Raw genomic sequence first — 21,462 nt, 5'->3', positions numbered from 1 at the left:
GGGGGGGGGGGGGGGGGAGAGAGCGAGTGCGTGACACACGATGGAAGTCCATAAATCTAATCGACGTCCACGGAAGCACGAACGCGGGAGAGTAGACGAGCAAAAAAGACGAAAGGTGGCGGCGGACGAGCGGGAGAACGAGTGAGGAAGAAAGAGAGAGAGAGAGAGAGAGAGCAGGATAGAGCGCGAGAGAGCGAGACCTAGGCGGGGTGGTTCGTTAAACGAGCTTAACGTGTGCCACCGTGGTAAGGCATTACTCTCGACTAACGGGCCGTGTTGCAAACCCTATTAGCAATATATTTTCCTCGGTCCGTCGGACCTCCGGCCCGCTATTGTGTTGCCGGCCGAACGGTTTACACGTTGTCGTTGGAAGCGCGCCGCGCGCCCGGTGAGATTTTCGGTCCCGTGGGCCGGAAGCTCACTCATCGATCCTCATCTTGTTCTCCGCGCGCCAGCCCTTGTAGACGCGGCAGGTTTGTACGCCCATCGGGCGAATTCTTCTCGAATTTCACCGCCCGGCCTCGCGAGCCTCCTCTCAGCGCGAAACAGGCCAGCGGCCTGTTGATTTCCCGACTCACCGATTTTTCAGCCGCTTCCTCGTCTAATAAAACAGCTCCCCCCTTAGCCGCGTCTTTACTTTTATTCCGCAGATTTCTCATGGCCCTCGGAAGTAGTAATCGGAAGTAATAACCGTTCGCTGTAGTCGTCGTAAAAAGGAGGGAAAAAGGAAGGAAAGAAGCGAGAAACTAGCAAGTAGCACTCTCGGACCGTGTCATCTCATGCCTCTCGTTTATAACCGGCCGCCGACAGCGACAAGACAGCGGCGTATTCCCGCGGCTCCTCTTCCGCTCCGTACATAGCGGAATTTCTGGAAAAGTTCCTGCCGAAAGCTGCGCCGAGGCATGCATACGTTAACCTAGCGCAGTTTCGTTGTCTCTCTCTCTCTCTCTCTCCCTCCCCCTAACCCATCCTCCGCATGAAATTCCGCGGGAGACCCGGTTGGTATGGGATTCGCGGGTGCGGATCGGCGGCTTACCCTCCACCTACGTGAGCCACCACGACGATTCAGCGCTTCTCCCCGCGGAAGACACGCGAGAATCCCGCGAATCATATCCAGAAACCGACGAGGGCGGAGTGGAGGACCGGTGAACGGGGATGAGAGGGATCGTACCGGGTCTCCCTCGGCTCGGCTTTGTACTGAGCAGCTTGTACGACTTTGGATTTTGGTTTCGAAACAAGCGAGGAGGGGGTTGTCGATGCCGCGAGCTCGACGACGTAACGGACCGAATAGCAAAACAGCTGTGCATACGGAGACGGCAATAAATATGTAAAACTCGACCGGAGGGTGAATGAAAGATTAACGAGCGCTCTTCTCCCCGAGGGGCAGAGACGCATGTTCCGGAGGGCGTGAGAAGAAAAAAATTCGCCGCTCTGCGATAGGTACCCCCGGCTGCTTCCGCGCTGCTTCCGTCGACGGTATCCTGACGACGATCGGAGTCCCTTCTTTGATCGGTCGGCTTATAATCGGTCGATTATGTCGATAATATGTGCGCATTAGAATAATAATAATATGATAATATCGTATGGACTATATAGCGCATCGCTCGTCTGAATATTCATGAGATTAGTATCCGTGACAGCAATTTATTTCGTAATTAACCATAGAAAGCTAGCGCGAAGTTATTGCTAATTAATACTGATACCGGTTTTACACCATGATACCAGCCGGACAGTGTTGCAAAATATGACGAGACCCGGTGTAATGCGCGATGGATTATTAATTGCTGATATATAAAAGTTAATTACAGGCAATACGAGAAGCGTCACTTTGCTTGCCCGCTCGTTCGCTCGTTCGTTTTATTGCTCAATTATTAGCGTAGCTTCGTAACGACCGATGGGGAAACACTGCGGTCGGCCGGCCAGCTGAAGAATCGAAATGTCGAATTTCGGAGACTCGGCGGGGAAAAACTCTGTTAAATAATGAACGCGAGGCGATAAGGTCGTGAAATAGAGAATGCGACGAAGATATTTCGGGAAGAGAATCGCCGGTGGAAGATGGCGAGAGAAGGAGAGCGAGCGTTTCGGATTAGACGCGACTCACGTCCGCGCAACGGCGAGCTTCGTCTCTCGGCTTTTTCTCGCGAGCGGAGTCGATTGTCAGCGTAACAATGGCGAACGTTGGGAGAGCCGACGACGTCTCGGGACCACCGACGGATATCTTTCCGAGGGATAAACGCCGCTATAAAAGACCGTGAATGCCGGGTATTAGCGCCACTAAAGCGTCGCCTCGCGTCGGTTCTGCGCCGCCCTCGGTGTAATCTCCGTCGAGATTACGACGTCCGTCTGCGGAATCCCGTGGGTGCCACGACGTTCCTACGGAGAACTTCTCCGCGAGCCGGGAAACTCGTGCTCCTCGGCGTATCGATTCCTCGGGCACGGCGATCGTATCGCGCGCCGGAGAGGCGGCAATTATTCGGCCGCCGATTATCGAATTCTTTCCCCACGTCGCGCTAATTTAATCGCCTCGATCCACGAGTGCGATATCTCTTCATGTACGTGCGACGAGAGGCCCTAATGAGCCGAGCTGCTTTTAATTGGCTGCTTTTAATTGGCTCGTTTCACGGCGATGATGACGATCGTAAAAATCATAACAAACTAATGCTGCGATTCTAAGCAAATATATGAATATAACGTAAAATCGTAACTCACGAATTTTTTGACAGTTATTAAGAGGTTTTTCATAATACTTACGACTTGCAGACGGATATTTGCTGGCCGTAAAATTTACAAGAAATCGTAGATATTTGAGTGATTGTGAGTGATCGCATGTCTTACGATATGTATAGAATTACAATTTCAATAATAAGTTCTTACAAAGTCTTACGGAAATAAGTTACGAGTCTTACGATTTTGTCTAAAATTGCAGCATAAATTCGAGTGTGCTTTTTTTTCAATTCGTCGAACGTAAGAGACTAAAATTGAATGATTAAAGGATTAAGAATTAATTATTCTCCTTCGATAAAGCCTCGTGGCCTCTCACAGTGTACCGAAACCAAAAAAGGGAGTCTTTACTTCCAACTGATCGTAGAAAGTAGACACGAGCGGCGACGTGACGAAGATTCGCCTTTGATACGTTAATCACGCGGTGTTCTCATTCTCGTATCCTTCATCACATACTAGCTTCTTAGCTTCAAACGCAAGTCAACGATACCTTCGCAGTTTGCATTTGCGAAACACGTCCCGGAAATATCGGCGCGCACATAAACACTTCTGCGGGCTTCCGACTCGCGCCAGCGTCAGCGTCTCGGAGCAAAGTCAATCCTTGCGTGGCTCACAACCACCGTCGCAGATGGTCGCGATCAAGAGGGTGAAAGAGGGAGAGAGGAAGACAGAGAGAACGTGCGATATTCGCGCACGTGTCGCCTCGGTGCCGAGTAAACCCTCCGCAACGCATCGCATATTTCGCCGTCGAAATCGGTCCTGCACTTATCGAGCTCGCTTATCGAGTTTGCCTTCCCGCGAAAGCTCCCTGCGCGGCTTCGCGCGATCTTTTCTCGCTTTTACCGCGCTCGTACGAAGGGAAGAGAGGATGCATGAATGAATGGCGCGCGCGCAGGTCGAGTGGCGTCGTTGCGACAATAGCCGAAGGCAATTTCCATCCAACATCCGGGCGACATATCGGGGACGAGACTTTCGCGTCGGCTTGTTTGCGTTTACCTCGGCTGTATCGCAGATCGGCCGGGTGATGAAAGTGAACCGGCGAGTCTGGCGACGTCAGTCAGGTGAAGACTCTACGTCATCCGCTCCTCTCTCTTTCCTCGCCGGTCCTCGTTCCGCCCATTACAGCAGCTCGGGGCTATGTACAGAGGCTGAAATGCGTTTCCCTCCCGTGTAAAAGTGTTTTGTTCCGTTGGCGATTAATGAGGAAAAATAAATACGTACGAGCTGTCGCGGAATGGAAGCGCGGCACGTCGGGAATTAAATATTTATTTTAGAGATTACGTTTCCGTTTCTCCGTTTTATTTATATTATATTTATGACGTTAAATGTGGTGTTTATTAAATATTGATGTTCGTTATATTTATTAAATGTGTTAATTAATTCTGCGCATATTACAAATGGATTTGTGATATCAAAAATGCGGTGTAACACGTTTCGTTATATTAGTGGAAACGTTATGAAAATAAGCCGTCCGTTATCACACGAATTTACAGCGGCTTCGATCCTCGACAGCTGGAAAACATGCATATCGCCCTCATGTATCTTCGTTTTCTGCTTGCAGTGCCACCGGCGAAGCCGATAATCTATGACGCGAAGAGGCGAGACATGAGCAAACTCCTCGAGGCTTATCCGGAGGGAGCCGACTTGTTCCTGGTGTGCGAGGTGCACGGCGGTAAGTGTCGGCTGTGACACGTCAACAATTTGATTCGCCTTTCACACTTGCCCCGAGACACCTCAATAAATATATATATTAAGTCCACTATCCAGTCTGATCTTATTCTCAAAATTTTTCTCTTGAAAATTAAAATAGCCAAACTTTCGCAAAAATCAAAGTGACTTGTTTTCAACAAAATTTCTCCCTCATTTTGAGATATTTGGAGAGTGAATTTGAGGCCGTATTAAGTTCATTTGGAAATGAAGGCTTTCATTGGTCACAGGAAGAGAATTTACGACAATTTTTGCTTATATATGAGAATGTGAGTCTTGAACTGATACTAATTGTTTTCCCGCGTAGACTTTTTGAATTGGCCACGTACACAGATTCCACCCACCAAACGCAAAAGAGAGAAAGAGAGAAAGATCGACGGAGAACACCTCGCGTTTTCGATCGGCTCGCGAGACTCGAGTGCCCGCCTCGGGACGAGAAAATCGTCTCGCGAACAAACGATCTCGCGCGCGAATCGCTCGGAGGAAACGACGAGAGGCGTAAACGTATCTCGTGCGTGCCGAACGAAAAATCCCATTTCGCCGAAGCGCGGGTATTCACTGGCGCGCTGCCAATTCCATTTAGAGTCCTCGACACAACGCACTCGAGGACGCCCGCGGGCAGGAGCGGAGATGGATCGTGATGGCCGTAGACCGTGGAGAGCGGAGGAGCTTAAAAGAGTCCGCTCGCTTTTTCGTAGGCACTGAAACGACGACGCTGGGCGTCGGTGTCGCGCGGCGAATCCACCCTGGACCTACGCCAATTTCGATCCCCCGAAACTGCCACCGTTCCGACGCACTCGCCAGAAATCGTGGCCCCGCTTCCGTCGTCCTCGTCGGAAATAAATTATCGCCGCGATTGCGCGAGCGGATGCACGGTTGAAACTTCTCGCCGCCCGGTCGCGATCATCGCGCCTTTAATCCTCTCGGCGACCTGTAATCCTCTCGAGTCGGCCGGTTTATGCGAAATAATCGCGTTCGGACGACCGTACTCCCGCACTCGGCATTTTTCCGCGAACATTTCGCGCCGGTCGCGAAATCTGAATGTTAAATCGATCTCGTCGGGAACGCGCGCGCAGAAGTTTCATGGAGGCACTCGGTGGAACGACGCTTCCGCCTCGTTTCGAAGATCCCTGAACATTTTCCGTAGTTTCGGAGCGAGCGCGCTCTACCTCGAAGGATTAAATTCCGCGACCATTTCTTGCCGGAGATACGTCGCGCGAAAATTTTCGGACGAGCGACACGTTTCAACCCTTCTTCTCCCGCTTCCTCACGATGAAAAATCCATGGAGTAAGAACACTTTTGTTTCATTCTGTATTAACGCTCCGCGGAAATGGTAAATGTTAGAAGGAGGGGACGAAAACTTTGGTTTCCAAGAAGAATCAAGAAGCAGAGGAGGACGGAAGTGACCTCGCGCAGTTCGCCGTTCGCACAGTTGTCGTGTAATCAACTTCTTGAAAGGCCGCCAAATTTGATTCAGAAATTTATAGAGACTTTCAGCTCCGAGCGATACGCCTTTGTTTACGAACAACTTTCCCAAAAAGTATCCGATTAACAATTTATTACTTTCCCCAGCCGGCGAACGCAAAACGGACTGAGTTAGGAAGGTTCTTTTTCTCTTTCTCCTGCCACGGTAGAAATTTGAAGTTCGAGTTAAAATTTCCGGGAAAAATTGTCCGAGTTTCGTACGCCTTTCTTCCTAAATCCCGCGGAGCGTCGCCGCGACGATGAGGAGGATACCGGCTGATAAAAATACGAAACAGTCGATGAAAGCGGAGATGAATCTCTTTCGAAGAGTCCAGGAGAGGGAGAAAGAGACAGAGGTGGAAAATGAAAAGCGCACGCTGGCAGAAGATTAACGTATAGTTGACTTCGGATTTCGTCGTGTAGAGCGCGATGTGAATCCGTTGGATCCGTGCCAATCTCCGCAGACATTGCCGGGCCACTATTTCCAGTTTAACACGAGCCACGACCTACCCCATCCGCCCTCTCGCGATTCCATCGCGAGGATTGCGAATTGTTTCGAACTAAGTTTCATTTCCTGAGAATGTTCGATGCCTTCCGCGCGAGTCGACTGTAGCGCGGCGCGTCGCGCGAGAGCCGTATTTCGTCGATGCTATTGAATTTCAACAAACGCCAGATAAATAATTAATAGCTCACCTCCGCGGCGTCAGCTGGCGTCTGTTGAAATGTTCATTAGGCTCCTGTAACCGGAGAATCTGAGCGATATAATTTTGATTGCGAGCTAGCGCGCTCGCGTGTTCACGTGACCTCGCGAGTAGAGACACTCCGGGCGAGTGAAATTCGACGTCGGAGGATATCGCTCGTACGAATGTAAACTGCTGTCTCTCCACGGCCGTTTCTCCAATTTTGGACTATTTTCGATCGGGTGATACAACACGAAGTGAAAATTCACTACTGTCGAAACTGGAGGTTTTTTCTTCTTCAGTTTATATCCAGTCTATAGCCGTAATTCGCACAATCAAATTTGCTCGGTTGAGCAAAAATGAAGTTTGTCCCGGCAAGCACGGAATTTGCTGAACCTAATCAATTATTTGATGTGAAGATGAGTACCGTTTTTTTTTTTCATCATGTCGATATTGTAATTCGATATTAACGAGAGAGATCGTTCGCGTATAGCACATCCCGATGCGAGAGTGTTCAGAGAATCGACGAGTTGACTCCAAGTGACGCAATATTTTTCACGAAATTTTCAGCACGAACGATTCCACTCGCGTCTCGCATGCCGATGATTTGAAATTATTACACGTCCTAGCTCATTCCTGTCTTTCTATCACGTTCTATTTATTGTTACGCTACCATTGTTGCGTTTCCATATGACCCTATTTATTATTACGTTCCTATTGTTGCGCCTTGTTGAGGATTCCTGAGAGACCGCGGGAGTATCTATCTGCGCCAGAGTATTCCGCGGTTCATTCAGCTTCCCTTTGAGAAACGTTTTTTCGCCGTGGATGCGGACGAGGATTTTCTCGGAATACCGTCTTCAACTCCGCGAAGCCGATGGACAGCTCCATGTTGACAATGGAGAGATATCATTTAGAACTGAAAATATTAACGGCGTAATACACATAATGTCTATACAGAGTGTTAAACTATTTACATAGCATTATTCTTCGTGAAAGTTAAACGATCGGGTTTTTAACGAGAAAGCGTCGAGGCATTAATAATTTCTGATCGGAAAAGCGGGAGTTTGCCGCGAATTGAACTTCGGACGACCGGATGGAAAACAAAATTATTTCCTTCGACCGTTTTCAAATGCCTTAATAGGATTTTAATTTGAGATATGTCGAAAACTGAAAAGCCGTCATAAATAATAACCTACTGCACGACACTTCCGTTGCGGAAACATTTTCAAGTTTTCATGAAGAACCGTGTCGTACGAGACCATTCTCACCGGCATTAAGTATTTTTCAATTATCGACGCGCGCATGCTCGCGATTTATGGAAAGATTAAGCAGTATTTTCTCGGTATTGTCATCGGCCGTCGCGGATAACTTATCGGTGCTAAGTAAACGGAGCGTAATTTCGTAAACTGCTTTCACCCGGGCGAGAGGAGCCGCGAATTGCTTCGCGGGCGAAATTCACCGAGAGATAGCACACAATTCCCCGGCTGGCCCCGTGCGCGCGCGACGCGTTTTTGCGCTCGCTGCAATTTCACCTTTCGCCGCGCTTCGGCGTCAAGCGGAAACGCGCTCCTCGGGACAGGTGATTTGTCACACGAGAACGAAACGAGAGCGCACCTCGCCTCGCTCGACTTGCTTCGGGAGTTTTTCGCGCGCATACAGGTAGCTGATGACTTCGGGACGGAAAGCCGTCGACTCTCGAGACGCTGCTAGCGGTGGCGGCGGCGCGGGCGAAGTAGTAAGAAGAGCCGCCGCCGCCGCCACTGCGACGTCAAGCGGAAGATCCGACGAGCGAACTTTCGGCGCATTTGTATTTCCCTGCCCTTTTCCCTGCCTCCCTCTCTCCGAGGGAAACTCTCGCGCGCCCTCCGATCTCTTCGGGAACAGCTGATTGCTCGTATTTCTCATTCACCGGGAAATCCAGAGCACCACTTGTTTGCACGACTTTTCCGCTCGTTACTCCCTCGCGAACTTTGCCGCGTTTCCAGACTTTTAGTCGCGCGACCTGTTTCTTTTCCTCGCTTCGCTTACACAGCCGGGCTATAAGCGGCGATGGCGGAAACGATCTAACGAGATCCCCGATCGCATCCGCCGTGCTCTTTCGGCTTTTCTCTCGATATACAGCGCGGTTATATTACGTATCGCATCATTGTATCTTCCTTTTCCTTCTTTCTATTTTTCTCGTCCTCTCATCTTAGATTACGACGTTCCAGGCCGCAGTGTGCAGCTCTCTCTCTCTCTCTCTCTGCAGAGTCGCATTGATACCGGAAGCGCGTGACGTCGGCTCCATAAATTCGCGTCTGAACAAACGTGCGCGCGTAGGTTTGAAATACGCGTGCAAACGTTCGGCCAAACAACTGATCCCCACACTGCACCTTCGCGACTTTATTTCCCTTCTCCTCCCCCCCCTTCCCCCCTCCCTCTCTCACATCCTCCGTCGGGTCAATGCGCGCTATAATTACGCCCGCCTTTTTCGCAGACGCCACGGAAAGCTTTCTCGTCCGGAAACCGACAAAATCGCAAAGAGCGTATCCCATTCGGTTGCCCCGACGTGCAATTTAACACCTGCGCCGGCGAAGTACATCCACACCAATTTCATAACGCGCCGCTCCGCTGTTGCGTTGCCAGCGGTAGTCCGTGCACGTATTAAGAGCGGAGGGGAGAAAGGGCACGAAGGAGAGAGCGCGGGATATTTTTGCGGCTTAATTCAAGATTTCAGCTCGCTCACTCCGTGCCGAGTTTTCTCTCTCTCTCTCTCACTTCCTCTCTCCCTGTCTCCCCCTGGCCCGTTGGCCTTTCATAAAAGGAAATAAAGCGCGGCGGAACGCGGCGGAATACCAAAATTGTCATTACTGAAATATATCGCGTTCGCGAAGTATTCCGCGCGAATAATAATTCCGGCGTCCCGACGCTTCCCGCGCAGCGGCGGCTATTAATTTCCCGCGTTTCGATAGAATTAACGGCACTCAGTCGCCGTCGATATCGAACGAAACGGCGTTTCGTCGCGGCCGGGAGGAATTCCGTCGATATAGATCGCGACATTGTGCGACTTGACGCTGTCGGTCGAACACGAAAGAGTTAAGATCGCCAATGAAGTGCAAGGAGAGAGGGGGAGGGGGAGGATTTAACATTATCACTGGCGCGTTGATTTCGCCGTAGCTCGGCAAGTTCCTCGCGAGTTGCGGCTTGCACGCTTCGCTGGTAATCGCGGTGTGCTCGCGGCATATGATTTAGCACAACGACGACGACGGCGGTGGTGGTGGTGAAGGAGGACCATGGCGAGTCAGTTTATCGAGCTACGAGCGCATCGTCAGCGGGAAATAAAGACCCTATTAATGCGAGCTGGATTAGCGTAGTCCAACCGAGTAGTGCCGTAGCACTCTGCAGCTTGCACCTAGCAAGCGTAGTAACTCGCAGCTCTGAACTCTCGGGATAACGAGTCATCGTTTTCGCCGGTCGGGGGCCTGGTACGTAGCGCGGCCCGGGCTCGGATGTTACCCGCTGCTCGCTGCCCCGGATAATCGTTACTTAGTTGTCCCCGAGGATGTCTCTCTGGATAAACCAAAATGGATGTATGATAGACCTGAAGCGCGTCGTGTACCAATTCGCACCGGTGCGGTCCCCTCATTCCGCGCCCCATTACTATTTGCCGAACGTCGATACATGGGCCGTGCGATACGCGGGATTAGGTTGTTAATACAGCTTAACTGTTTCTAACGACGCGGCGTTGAACTAATTTTGCGGCTACGAGTCTGCCGAGCAATTGATTCTTCTTTCACACCGGATCGGACTCGATGCTTCGATCGTACTCTCGTGTAGTGAGAATATCCCCCGTAGCTTGGCGAATCCACAGCCTAAATTAATGACAATCAATTTTCTATTTTACGGTAATCACGCGAAAAAGAAAGTAATTTGTTGGCACAACAAATTTTATACCCTCGCAGCAAAATTTGTCAGTTACTATGTAGACAGCGAAACGATTTATTAACCCGTTAGCTGCCACGATCCCCATTTGGGGCTCAAAACAAAATTTGAATATAATTATACTGTTACGCAACTTTTTGTGCATATATATAACTCATCCGGCCAAAAATTTCAAAAAAAAATTTGACAGTTAATGGGTTAAGAGTACTAATTGCTACTGGCTGGATTATTTTGCTGAAACCACAAATTATTTTGCTGTAAGAACAAGTTGGTAAATTTAAGGAAACATTATTTTAATAACAGCAAATTAATGTGTCCTAAGAACATGTTCACTCAGCAGAATTTTTTATCCTGTTCACGAAACTGTTTTTGCTTTAATTACGAGTGATTCGATAACGATGATTTCGCTACGACTGCAAAATTATTTTTCTCCGTGCAGATCTCCGTAAAACGAGCAGAAATATTTTTTTTCGCTCGTCCAGAGTAAATGCTGCATGATTCTGTTTTCCTTACAAGTTCTCTGAGCAAATGTGCTTAGTTTTAATAATCAATTTCAACCAGCAATTCCAGATACATTATTGGATATACTGAATCGGCCAAGCTATACTTTTGCACTCTCGTATCTGGCGTATCGACAAATGCGTGATAATCAGTTTGAAGAAAATTTCATGCAAAAAGCGTCTTCACACAATGGCGGATTATTGTTTGAAATAAGCGTCTTGAGTTGCGCTGCAACAATGGGCGGCAATTTGGCCCGTCTGGTAGATATGTTTGTAGTACTCTATACTGACGTAAATCGCCTTCCGTCTTCCTTAATGTCACCGTCCTTAGACGCGAACAAGGAGCTACTGGCAAGAAGGGGATTGCCGCTTGTTACAGTTCGCGAAGAGAAACGTATCCGGAAGGGAAGATGGAACACGAAAAACAACGTAGAGCCGAAAGAAGTGGTATGTTGCAGCGGACGACGATGAGAGACCTAATCGTTTTACGAATCAAGACCACTCGTACCTGTTTGTCCACGTGTACTTCCCGAATTCGCGAGTTCTCGTCGCTTGCCAGGTCAGCGCCGTGCGATCCGCACGTCCACGCGGGCAACGACCGCCGTGGCATGTGATAATTATGTAAAAATTATTAACGAGCTCGTCCGTAACAAACGCAGAGCGCGACGTACTAACGACTGGACGGATCCGCGTATATGCGATGCAAATGCGAACATTTTTATTTCTCTTTTTCGCATTTCAAACCGTCGAAGCAGCCGGACGGAGAAGCTGCAACGGCACGGACCGACACGTCCGTCTCGCACAATGCACTTCCGACACTTCGACCGGCCCGAACGCGGCACTTTACGACACACGCAACAAGCGCCTGCAGAGATCGCGAGCGAGCGAGCGAGCGAGCGAGCAGCAAGCAAGCAAGCAAGTAAGCAAGAATGAAACGCGAAACCGAGTCGGACACAAAACGCGACGGACAGCCCGAGAGGACATGGCGCGGGATAAAATCCGACGTGACGCGTCCCTGTTTACCGTACACACCGGGCTGCATATGCAAAGCGAAACTTTCCGCTGGCTTTGTATACGGCGTTTCAAAAGCGCCGCTACACCCACCGTCCGGTGCTGATACGCGTGCCATTTTTTTTCGCGGAGAATACCGAGCGGATGAAGCGTATCGATTGACGCGCGTCAAGAGTTACATTTTCGCAGAGCTTTCAGTCTCCCGGATGCGACTGTCCGACGGTCGTCTCACGTTAACGTTGAGTCTTCCGCGGGAGATCTTTGGGATCCGTGGGAGGTACGTTATTATGCACACGTGTCTAATTTCAGACGCCTGTCAATGGGCAACGGATTTTAATTATACAGCCTTTATTGATTAACCGTGGTTAAATGAAGAGTCTCGGATCTCAGAGTCGTCAGTGAGCATCTCGGTGGTGTGCCGTTTTCACGGGCGCATTTTAAATGTTGCACGTTTAATTTTGAGACGGCCTGTAGCGCGGAACGTTCTTGGTTCGCTCGGTACACGAGAGGATAGCACAGGCAGCGATGGGCTTTAATTTATTTTATTGTGACATAAAATCCTGCAAAATGCATGCCGTCCCGTACGAGCTGACCCGCCCGACCTCGTGGCGTCGCCTCAGTCGTTAGTCCTGTGATAGCGGGATGTAGAAGATATTTCCGCCGCGAAAGACGTTATTTAAGGACTCGAGACAAAGTTTGTCGATCTCCCGAAAGGTTTCATGGTTATCATACCATTCGGCCGTGTTCATACCGTCGCCGAAATAGCAGAACATAAATTGACAAAACCTTGTGATTTTATAAGTGAAGACTTAACTTGCTAACAAAATTTGCACAAACAAACGAGAAAAGTTTCTATAGACACAGCCGAATTCCTCGCTTTTTCGATGTTCAGATTTTCATTCGGCCAGTAAAATTTTTCGTACATATAGAAAACTGAGTATTTCAGAAATGATCTGGCTCTTCGAGACTTTTATTCATTCTTGCGAGTTCATTTCAGCCAGACTGCAATCGTCACTTATAATTCTGAAACGTCCTCTACAGATAAATGTTACATTAATATATTCCATTTTATACGGCTTGCGCAAACGTTAAATATAAAATCTTGGAGTGTACGGTAGCACCTCGTTGAAAAGGAAGTCTTTAGAGAGATTTTTATTTCCATCGCGGGAAAGTAATTTATATCCGGTGTCCTCGCGAAATTATCGCGGTAGCACGCAGAGACGACACGACGGAACGCTTGTAAATAAATCGACCGTTAATACCGTCCATTTTGCGCGCGTTACGAGCGCCGCGAGTGTTATACGGCAATAACTCTCGCACCGTTGAACTCGTATTCCCATATTTGCGATTCTTAGCGGTAGTATTGCTTCTTTCGCATCGCTTTGAGGTAGAAACGGTCGGGCTACGAATTTCGCGCAGTGTATCTTGCGGAAATTCAAACTCCGCGCTATAACGCATTGGGTTGTAATTCTCAATATCAACAAAACTGTGAGCGAGAATACGCCGAGGAGAAACTATAGCGCGATGATGCTCGCAGATTTGCATTCTGCAAACGCTACCTCTTAAGAGGAAACTTTGTATTCTACCAGCGTAAACTTATATTCTGTAATTCCACATCAGCTTCTAATTTGCTGTCTCAGTATTTATTAAAATATCGCGGACCGTGTGACGTTAATTGTGCAAGAATTCCACGGAAGAGTTTTCAGCTCACATTTTAATCCTGAAACACTTGAATGTTGTACCACACTCATGCTTTATTAAAATGCCGTCTAATAACACTAGTAAAAATGACCAGAATTGACGTTCCTTCAATGCTTTAAAGATTCAAAACATCGATTCACATTTTTGGCTCGTAACGTGTTAATAACGTGAATATTATCAATGAATTATTCTTCATCTCATATATTTTCTATCGCATATTATATGAGTTTTACTTTGTTCCTCTCTCTCTCTCTCTCTCTCCCTCTCTCTCTATCTATTTATCTATCTATCTCTCTCTCTATCTGTCTCTCTGATTCACCTACTTTTGAAATCAAACATTTCTATAAATAATATCGAGCTATACATATACATACTCTCTTTCTATCGATTTATTTGTCAATTTTCATCAGATTCGAACGATACATATATACGGGATACTTCGGCTCTTGAAATATAGGTTACACGGCGGATATAGATTTCACCGTGGCCGCAAATCCCGCGAGAGGAACAACGGCGTGCACAGTGGTCGGTTATTGAAAAACTCAATTTTCAGAAAGACAATTAGAATCGCTCCGAGTAAATAAATGCCCTATTCATAGTCTTTCTTTACAAATAAAGACTTCGAAAGTCATAGAAACAAGAGGATCTCTCCTCCCCCCCCCCTCCCCCTCCTCATCCCCTTACCTTAACAAGGCAGACGAAGGAAGACGAAAGATCCGCCGCGAGTTTCTTCCGCAATCACGGCGCTCTTGTGCATCCCCTCTAGTCCTCGCCGATTCAACGCGACTATTGAGAATAATTGAGCCGACTTCGCCAGTGTTTCGAGCGAGCACGGTCCCATAAATGCCAGAACGTGCATTTTAAACCCCGTCTACGTCGGCGCATCCTTCGACGCGCCGCGCCGAACCGGCCGCTCATTTTGCCGTGTATTGTTACCGCACAATACACTGTGTTTCTAGCGGCTTGTTTCCACCATTCTCCGGCGCTGGAACCGTGGCCGCTGTCCGCTACTGCATTGTCGGCTGTATTCCCGTTGCATCGAATGCAATTTTACAGCGTCACGGCGCGTCGGTCAGGGCGAAATGTTTGTTTTAACACGACACCGCCAGCCATAACCGTACCCCATCGCTCGCTCGCTCTTCCTCCTCTCTCGTCGACGTTTTTATTCCCTCGTGTTTCCCATCCGCCTATCTACTCGGGCGTCGCGCATCTCGCGCATCCCAATTACGCGCCTTCGTCTGCGTGCGACCGTCCGAAGGGAATACGTGTATATTTTATGCGCGCTACTAATGAAAAGTAAATAAATAAGTGTCTTCAAAATTTCGGTAGGATGCTCATCGCATTTTGCGCCAAGTGAGACCTCGGAGTCACTGACCTTGTGACGCATGACGTTTATGATATTTTGCGGTTATCGACTTTAATGCTCAATTTACGTCCGCCGCGCGCGCGCGTGCGCTCCGGTATCGGTAAAAAGAGAAAAAAAAAATAAAAAACACGGAAATTTCGCTGGACTATCGTGTTATCGAATTGATAGTCTATTATAGGATTATTTGTTTATCGATCCCACTGTCTAATGCCCTTCACCGCGTAACCTTCCGCGCTAACGCGGTTTCGCGCAACGATTTGCAACAACTTTGTACGCGATTGCGCTGCTTGCTATTCCCTCGAACCTACCGCGCGGCGTCGCGCGAGTATGATCGCCGCGAATATCGCCGAAGCCGGATATAAAAGGAAATGCACATTCGCGGTTTCGAAGTATCCGTAGTATGCGCGAATCCGTAGTGCACTGTTTCGTTACTCGGCGCTTCTTAACGAGTGCGAATGAGGGCGGACTGCGACGACGGCGATTTCGAGTGCGGTAATGGTGTTTAAAAGAGCGTAACGTTATGAAAATAACGTTGCGACGGTGTCGCGACAAGCAACGACACGGTAACGACCTTAGTTAGCGGCGACTTTTAATACGGAGGATTTTCTGGAACGTGCGCATTCCGCCGCGCAGAAGTCATAATGATCGTAATAACCCCTCTTCGCTGCTTTATTATTCGGCACACATAAATGCCGGTCGGAGTTATCCAGGATGGTGTTCTTAAATTCACATGTGCTCTCGCAGCTCGCGTAGCTACGAATTGAAATTCCGATCTCGCGTGATGAACGTTCAGGATCGGACGAATGAATGAAGAACCGAAGACGCTAAAAAACACGAAGGTTCGGAATTTAATTCGTGAGTGGCCCGACGTTCGATCGCCCGTAATTCACGAAACTATCGGCGTTTCGATATCTCCCTTCTCGGGAAAGAATTTACGGCCACACTGTATATGCGCAGTGTTTCATATATTACGACTATGAGCCGCGCTCTAAAGCGCGGTCGCTGGGAAACGCGAGGGGAAAAGCCGAGATACCCAGCCGCCGGGATATATTTGTATCCCGCGGGACGGCAAGGAATTATCCCGGCGGGAACAATAGAAACGGTGGTCTCGATGGCGGAATTAATTATAGTATAGAACTTAACGAATGCTTATTATCGCGCCCCGCTCCTTTTTTTCCTAGACGACAATGGCTCGTCTTTCCCGCGGTCGGCGACGGGAAGAATGCGAAAGCGAGCGCTCGCGACTCCCGCCTCATTATTATTGTTGTTACGTCGCGTTTGCGGGAAATAACTCCCTCCTAAATCCGTTTTATCGGTTTTTATCGGAAAAATAATAATAGTAACAAACATATAAGGTTATTATTACTGACATTATAGTAACACTTATTGAGATAAATGATTCTCCTGACTATAATTCTTCCCCTTTGATCATTATAGTTACAAGTACAAAATATTTTTCCCTCAACGCGACAGCCGCATACGATGTATCGTACACGGAAAAAAGTGCTGGACTCAAGTAAATAATTATCACGATGGTCCTTAGCAAATTTTTATCTGAATTAAGTATATTTTTACTTGGATCAAAGAAATATTTTACTTGGGTAATTTACTCGGATCAAACAAATGTTATTTGACTCCGATAAAAGTGTGCTAAGGAGTATCGGAATAATTATTCACTCGAATCTCGAACTTTCTCTCTCGTGTAACAGGTTTAACGCATTGCCAGCAACCAATTCACGTAAATCGTTCGTCGATTGCTTTTGCACGTTGTACATAGCAACACACAGGTACGCGTCGTTTGATGCGGCGTCATGCATTAATTAGGAGCACTCCTCGGGTCATCCAGCACGCAACAGACGCGTTTCCTGTACGCACGAGCTGGCTTCGATTTCGCGGTGGGAAGCCTGTTCATTTCCTGGTTATTGTTTAATGGGTGTGTACTCGGGGGAAATTAATGCGATTTCTGCGCATTGTGTCCGAGAAATTAACGCGATTGTAGATAATACGTGTATCGCGCCATAACGCGTACGTACAGGATTATCCGTTTGTTTCTTTCCGCTCATCCGGCGCTCGTTGCGCTGCACTCATTCGCAGAGAGAATCCGCGTTTGATAAATTAATTTATGTTACAACGTCCGGACAGATTTAAACTCGTCTCGTGAAACCGCCCCACTCGTGCGATTAAGAATTGTGCGCCCGCACGAACGGTCGTTCTGACGCGTCGCCGAATAATTCACGCTCGGGAAACAATTCGTGGCCGGAAAGGATCATCGATCAAAGTGCCCGAAATTTCTTCTTCGAGACGAACTGCGAAGCGAGAAAGATCGACCGGGTCCTTTGATCAGATGCGTAACATGTGGAGCCCGATGCTACATTCCCAAGAACTATCTATGCAAATAGGATCAGTTCCGAATTATTAATGTGGATCTCTAAGCGAGCAAATAGCCGCTTCTAATTACTACCGTTCTAGCTAACTATCAGTGTCAACGATCGTGGCTTCTGCCAAGATATATGCGCGATATATGTATAGACGTGTCTTCGATTAGATAGATATCTATGTAGACAGATACAACAGACAGCTGTCTACGAGCTAAATAGGCAGACGCTTCATCTGGAATAACTGTTGATTAGTAGACAACAACGCGTTAATATCGAGCAGCGCTTGACGGCACGGCTGGTTTGTTCGTCAGCGCTGCGAGAAGTCTCTGGAGCCAAGACGCCTCACGCGTAACTCGTGCGTGTCAATTGCGTCGAATTTAATGAGATCACCTCTCGCGGAAATTTTACGCTACTTTGACGGTGTGTGCGTGTGTGTGTGTGTGTGTTTCGAAACTAATATTAGAAGAGAATATAATCGAGTTCATCTAAAAGAACCGAAAGTTCGCGGTACGAGGACCTTCAAGTTTCAGGAAACTAGTGAAATTCACTCCCAAAAAGTTAGGAGAGGCAAGTATCTCTAATTATAACTTCCACATTAGCGTGCACCATCTAGAAAGAGGGAGAGGAAGAAAGAGAGAGGGGGAGAGAGAGAGGGGGGACTATCTGGAGCGAATAACGGGCAATATTGTCTTAAAGTAATTCCGAATATGTAATCGGAGCCCCGGATCTCTCCTTCATTGTCGGAGTTGGTTTATTGTCCCTTCTGGTTTACAATTACCATTCGCAATTACTGTCTGTCCCACGACGGACAACACCGTGCCGTCCAATAGTTCGCCGGCTTCCTTACGTTCCCGGACGCAGCGAGTGTACTCTCTCCTAATTAATTAAGCGAATTATCGCACCCACCACGATCATCAAGGCGCGACGCCTTCGATGCGTCCACGAGCGCGCGGGCAACCGGTCGTCTCCGGTGGTAACAAAACGGTGCGTCTCGCCATCGGACTCGCTTATGTTATAATTAACCATAGCGCGGGTAACGACGAGCCACAGGTAGCGCGAGCGAGAAACGCAAACTCGAGAATGCGAGCGCGCCATTGTTTCGACCGAAATCAAGGCCCGCTCGCCGACCGCCCGTCGTGATTGACGGCGACATCCACTGACACCGGCCCTTGGAACGCACCGCTCAAATTACTCTCGCTGTCTACCGGTTCATTGGCAGGGGAGTAACGACAGGCGTCGGCCTGCCGGCACCGATATGTCCCACGGCTTCCAGGTCCTTTTCAATCCCGATATTGAGCTGATATCACCGTAGCGGTCGTGCGACGAGCCGAACGAAAGATTCCGGCGAATCCCGGAAGCTTCCATCCAGTTGGACCCCTCTCCTCACCTCCTCCGTGAACTTTGAGACGGGTGGTATAGAGAAAACTCTTCGACGGATACATGCCGGACAATCAGAATTTTCGGCGATTTCTCCAACTAAATCGTCTCGTGAATGAGATATTTTTCAACTAAACTCGGAGAATACCTATGTGCGTAGCACTCACATGACAGAAATGAATCTGTTGATCCGGCGAATCCTATGTAACTCACTGATTAAAATTTAACGTTACACTGAGAGAAACCTCACTAAAATTACACGGGAAGAAAATTCAGTTTCTGCAGAAACATGTAATTGAAAAAGGACCAGACGAAAACTTGATAACAAGAAATGAGAAGTCGGTGAAGAAATAATATCTCTGTTACTGCGACTGAAGAACATTCGTGCACGGAGAAAAATAATATTGCTGTTGTAGCGTAACCACACACACACACACGCGCGCGCACACGCACGCACACACACACACACACACACATTATTACTACTGTAATTTTATTCACCGTATCAGCGATAACATTTAATTAACATAACCAAATTAGTAAATTATTTGTAATTAAAACGGAAACAGTTTTGTTGCTAAGATAGAAAAATTCTGCTGAATAAATATGTCCTTAGGATACGTTGGTTTATTATTAAAACAAAATAGTGTTCATCTATATTTACTAATTTGTAGATTCAGCATAATAATTCAACGAAAAGCAATTAGTACCCTTAAAAATCTTTTTGTTATCCACGTAGTAACTGACAGATCTTGCTGCGGCAGCATAAAATTTTTTATGTTAGCAAATTATTTTTCTCCGTATGTGAACACTCAGCTGCAAAAAACTTGGTGGAAAACAACTGACTGAGTGATGGAAATCTCCATCAGGGATTTTTCTGTTTCTCCAACCGAGTTTTCATCTGGTTTCTGGACAACAAAAAATTCAGTTATTTTAATGGAATTATTTTTTTCGTGTAGTTATTTTCAGCCTCAACTACATCTTTTTTTGGTTTTAATTCAATAAATAGTAATAGTAGCAATATTCATGTAAAATTATTCATATAGATATATTTATATAAGATTCACTATCACTATAATAAGACTTTTTAGGAAAATGATTTTACTTACATGATTGTAACTATAAATAGCAGAAATGTTTTTCTCAATGTATAATTAAGCAGATTGGCTTGTGTTGGAAGAAAATTGTGTGGTAGAAGCGATTGGCAATCTGCTCACAGATGGAACAAACTTTATAGATATTATCTTCGCTATCGCAGCAAACCATCCGAAGATAGGTTTAACTTCACGAAACAGATTCATTAATTTTAGCCAGCGAGGCTTTCAGCTGCTAGCGTAAATCTCTCTTTTCCGTATATATTTATTTAAAACGAAGATCGATGTTGCCTGTTAAATTTTCGTGTATGACGCGATACTTACGCAATCCAGCAATTCTTTGCGGCATATTTTCCGGAGTTTCGCCTCGTTCGCTCGTCGATCAACGCCACGATATTCGCGATGCTGAACGTAAAATTAATTCAGTGCGCGTATCTGACTCCGTTTCACTTTTTTTTCGCTTTTTTTCATCGCATCTCCATTTTGTCCACGCAGGCAAACCTCGGCCGCAGGTCTCGTGGTATCTGGAGTCGCAGAACATTCACGCGCCCACCGAGATTCGGGAGACTCGAGGACCGAATAGCGAGGCCAACGTCGTAACCATCAGCAACGTGACTGTGAAGGCGCTCACGAGGAGGCACCATCACGCCAAGCTGTCCTGCCGAGCGAATAACACACAATTAGCACTGCCACCTAGCACCTCTGTCATCATAGAGCTTAACAGTGAGTACACTCATTCCAATTAACGCTAATTGCGAACGGCGCGCGGAATCGCGCGTCGCGCCCGACCTACCTTGCGAAAATAATTTTTCCCGTTTTTTTTTTTTTTTCGTCACTCCGGAAAGTGATCCTAATTATCAGGCCACAAACGTCGTCGCTTCCTTATTCGCGGAAACGCGAGCACAAAAAGAGCATTCTTCTTCATTTTGTGGAAAAATGGGAAAAATGCCAGCGGCAAGATAACGCAGATGATAGTGAAACGTGACTATTACATTAACACGGAGAAGTAAATGACGTTAATCTTCGGCGCGATATGATTTTATTCCTTGGTAAAATTTAAGCATTTTACGTGACGGGTCGAAATTTTTTAATGCTATTTTTATACTCTCAAGAATTCGTTGTTCTTGCGTAGATGGTCTGTGGACTAATAGAAACCTACTCTGATGGTACTGAACACTTCTCTCTCGAACCTTTGATTCTACAGTTTCAATTTTAATGCTATCTCGAGCAACTTATTTTGACGCTAAAACGAAATTTGAAGGTCGCTCGAAATTTCAATCGCATAACAATTTCACGTGTGGCCAATATTTTCACTCAAGTATAGTCATTATCACTCGAAGAGATTAAATAGATAACAAATTCACGCAAGTTAATCGAGTCTCACGCGGCGGCTTGTCATTACGCAAGTCCCTCGGATATTTACGTTCGTGAAATCAGCCAAACATCCGTAGTATATCGAAGCATCGTGCTCGTACACAATTCACGCCAGTATAAAAGGGGGAATCTCACATCGTGATTTTCATGCGCCAGAGACTCTCGAT

General features: G+C 47.3%; 1 protein-coding gene across 2 annotated transcripts in view; it reads left to right on the top strand.

Annotated features, from left to right (window-relative positions):
- The window catches only part of LOC106750209 (nephrin-like), a 207,696-nt gene that overhangs the window by 82,381 nt on the left and 103,853 nt on the right, over positions 1–21,462 (top strand). For both annotated transcript variants that reach the window (XM_014630391.1, XM_014630381.1), the window contains exons 5-6: positions 4,283–4,393; positions 20,417–20,644. In XM_014630391.1, the coding sequence (XP_014485877.1) occupies positions 4,283–4,393; positions 20,417–20,644 (339 nt within the window). The remainder of the gene's footprint in view (positions 1–4,282; positions 4,394–20,416; positions 20,645–21,462) is intronic.

This window comes from Dinoponera quadriceps, unplaced genomic scaffold, assembly GCF_001313825.1.
Source record: "Dinoponera quadriceps isolate SergipeBrazil2010 unplaced genomic scaffold, ASM131382v1 scaffold37, whole genome shotgun sequence".
Taxonomy (NCBI): Eukaryota; Metazoa; Arthropoda; class Insecta; order Hymenoptera; family Formicidae; genus Dinoponera; species Dinoponera quadriceps.
Note: the sequence above shows the minus strand (reverse complement) of the source record. Positions and strands in the feature narration are given on the sequence as shown.